Source organism: Adiantum capillus-veneris, chromosome 4 (genome assembly GCF_014529385.1).
Source record: "Adiantum capillus-veneris isolate H3 chromosome 4, ASM1452938v2, whole genome shotgun sequence".
In the NCBI taxonomy this organism is placed as follows: Eukaryota; Viridiplantae; Streptophyta; class Polypodiopsida; order Polypodiales; family Pteridaceae; genus Adiantum; species Adiantum capillus-veneris.
Genome location: NC_140934.1, coordinates 116,744,322 through 116,745,674, shown reverse-complemented (window position 1 = coordinate 116,745,674; position 1,353 = coordinate 116,744,322). Strand labels below are relative to the sequence as shown.

General features: G+C 38.9%; 1 protein-coding gene across 1 annotated transcript in view; it reads right to left on the bottom strand.

The window, feature by feature from the left end:
* Positions 1-250: 250 nt before the first annotated feature.
* Positions 251-1,353, bottom strand: part of LOC147459862 (ubiquitin-like-specific protease 1D) — a 1,484-nt gene continuing 381 nt past the window's right edge. Inside the window, exons 2-7 of the mRNA XM_086509912.1 lie at positions 1,352-1,353; positions 1,102-1,275; positions 897-1,034; positions 715-811; positions 548-646; positions 251-435 (exon numbers count right to left, since the gene is read on the bottom strand). The exon at positions 1,352-1,353 is cut by the window's right edge and continues 127 nt beyond it. Coding sequence (XP_086366038.1) covers positions 331-435; positions 548-646; positions 715-811; positions 897-1,034; positions 1,102-1,275; positions 1,352-1,353 — 615 coding nt within the window. The 3' untranslated portion in view covers positions 251-330. The remainder of the gene's footprint in view (positions 436-547; positions 647-714; positions 812-896; positions 1,035-1,101; positions 1,276-1,351) is intronic.

The following is a 1,353-nucleotide window of genomic DNA, read 5'->3' as shown; positions in this document are numbered from 1 at the left end:
ATAAGTTCACAATTAGTTCACACTAAGTTCAGAAAGGTGTAAGGTTAATGAGACCAAGTGTTCCACTAATTTTGCTCTCTGGAAGTTCTCATAGAGCCATCAACATAGTTCACAAACAGTTCACAAGTTGCTATGAACAACAAGTTCTCATTAGTGAACAACGAAGACATAAGGAGATGCAATAAACCATAATTTTAGAGTTTTAAAAAAATCTATTAAGTGGTCTACACTGTTTCATTGAAGCGGCTTGTCTCATCAACAATGACAATATTACATTTTTGTCTGATGGCAAATGCCAAGTTATAAACCATTAGAGCTATATTTCTCAATTCAACTAGCCTGAGCCATAGTCCCACTAATGCACTTCTTCGTCCAAGCCTTCAAGCCTTCCTTTAACGCTTGCACTTGGTCTTGCTTGAACCATGTCTTTGTCAACTGCACAAGGCAAACCGTAGATAAGAATCAAACATACAAACAAAATGATTAATGAAATTAGTACACATATGAAACACTAAAATCGCAATGAAAGGTTGGACTTTGAACTCACAAATGACTTGGACCGTTTCCCATGGGCATCTTCAGTAAGACGCTTTATGTATGTCATGACGTAAAAGCCACAGTCAACTGCATTAGGTTGTAGAGGGACCTAGAATCCCAAAAGATCCTACGAGTAAGGCAAAGAAAAATGACTATGAGGCTTATTACAAGTCATACCCGAGGACGCTCTCCATGCTCCAATTCATCTCTAGGCGTAACCATGAACTCCTTCAAGGACGGAGCCGTGCAATTTGAAGCCATCAATTCCAATGCCCTGCATAAAAACACTCACTTTAAAGACAGTCATTCCATAAACACGTACTTACCTGATGTTACTTTCATACAAAATCAGGGATTACCAATAAACGAAAGGCAAATATTCTTCTGAGTCATCCGATGTCATGGAATTAAGGTACATGATTCCATGGTTCTCCCAAGGAAGCTCTGTTATCTTCTTGATTGCGTTATTGTACAACACAAAAAGGCACCAATGATCCCTACGACAATAACATTATTGATCATCATGCACAAGTTGCATTACGAATTCTTGGTTGACAAATGTACCTGTCCACAATTGGGAAGAACACAAAAAGATGTTTGCTAGCATCCACACCACTGAAATAGGTTTGCAGCTTCTTATCGCTTTGGGACGTCTCCAATTTCAAAAAGTCAAACCACAAACTGTCAATGAAGCACACGCTATCAAGCACGTCTTGTGAGAGAGTGTTTTCCAACCACCTGTCAAGATAAAACTGCAAGCTGTTTACTGAGAACGTATGCATACAATGTCCTCTAAACAGATACAAATGCGTACAT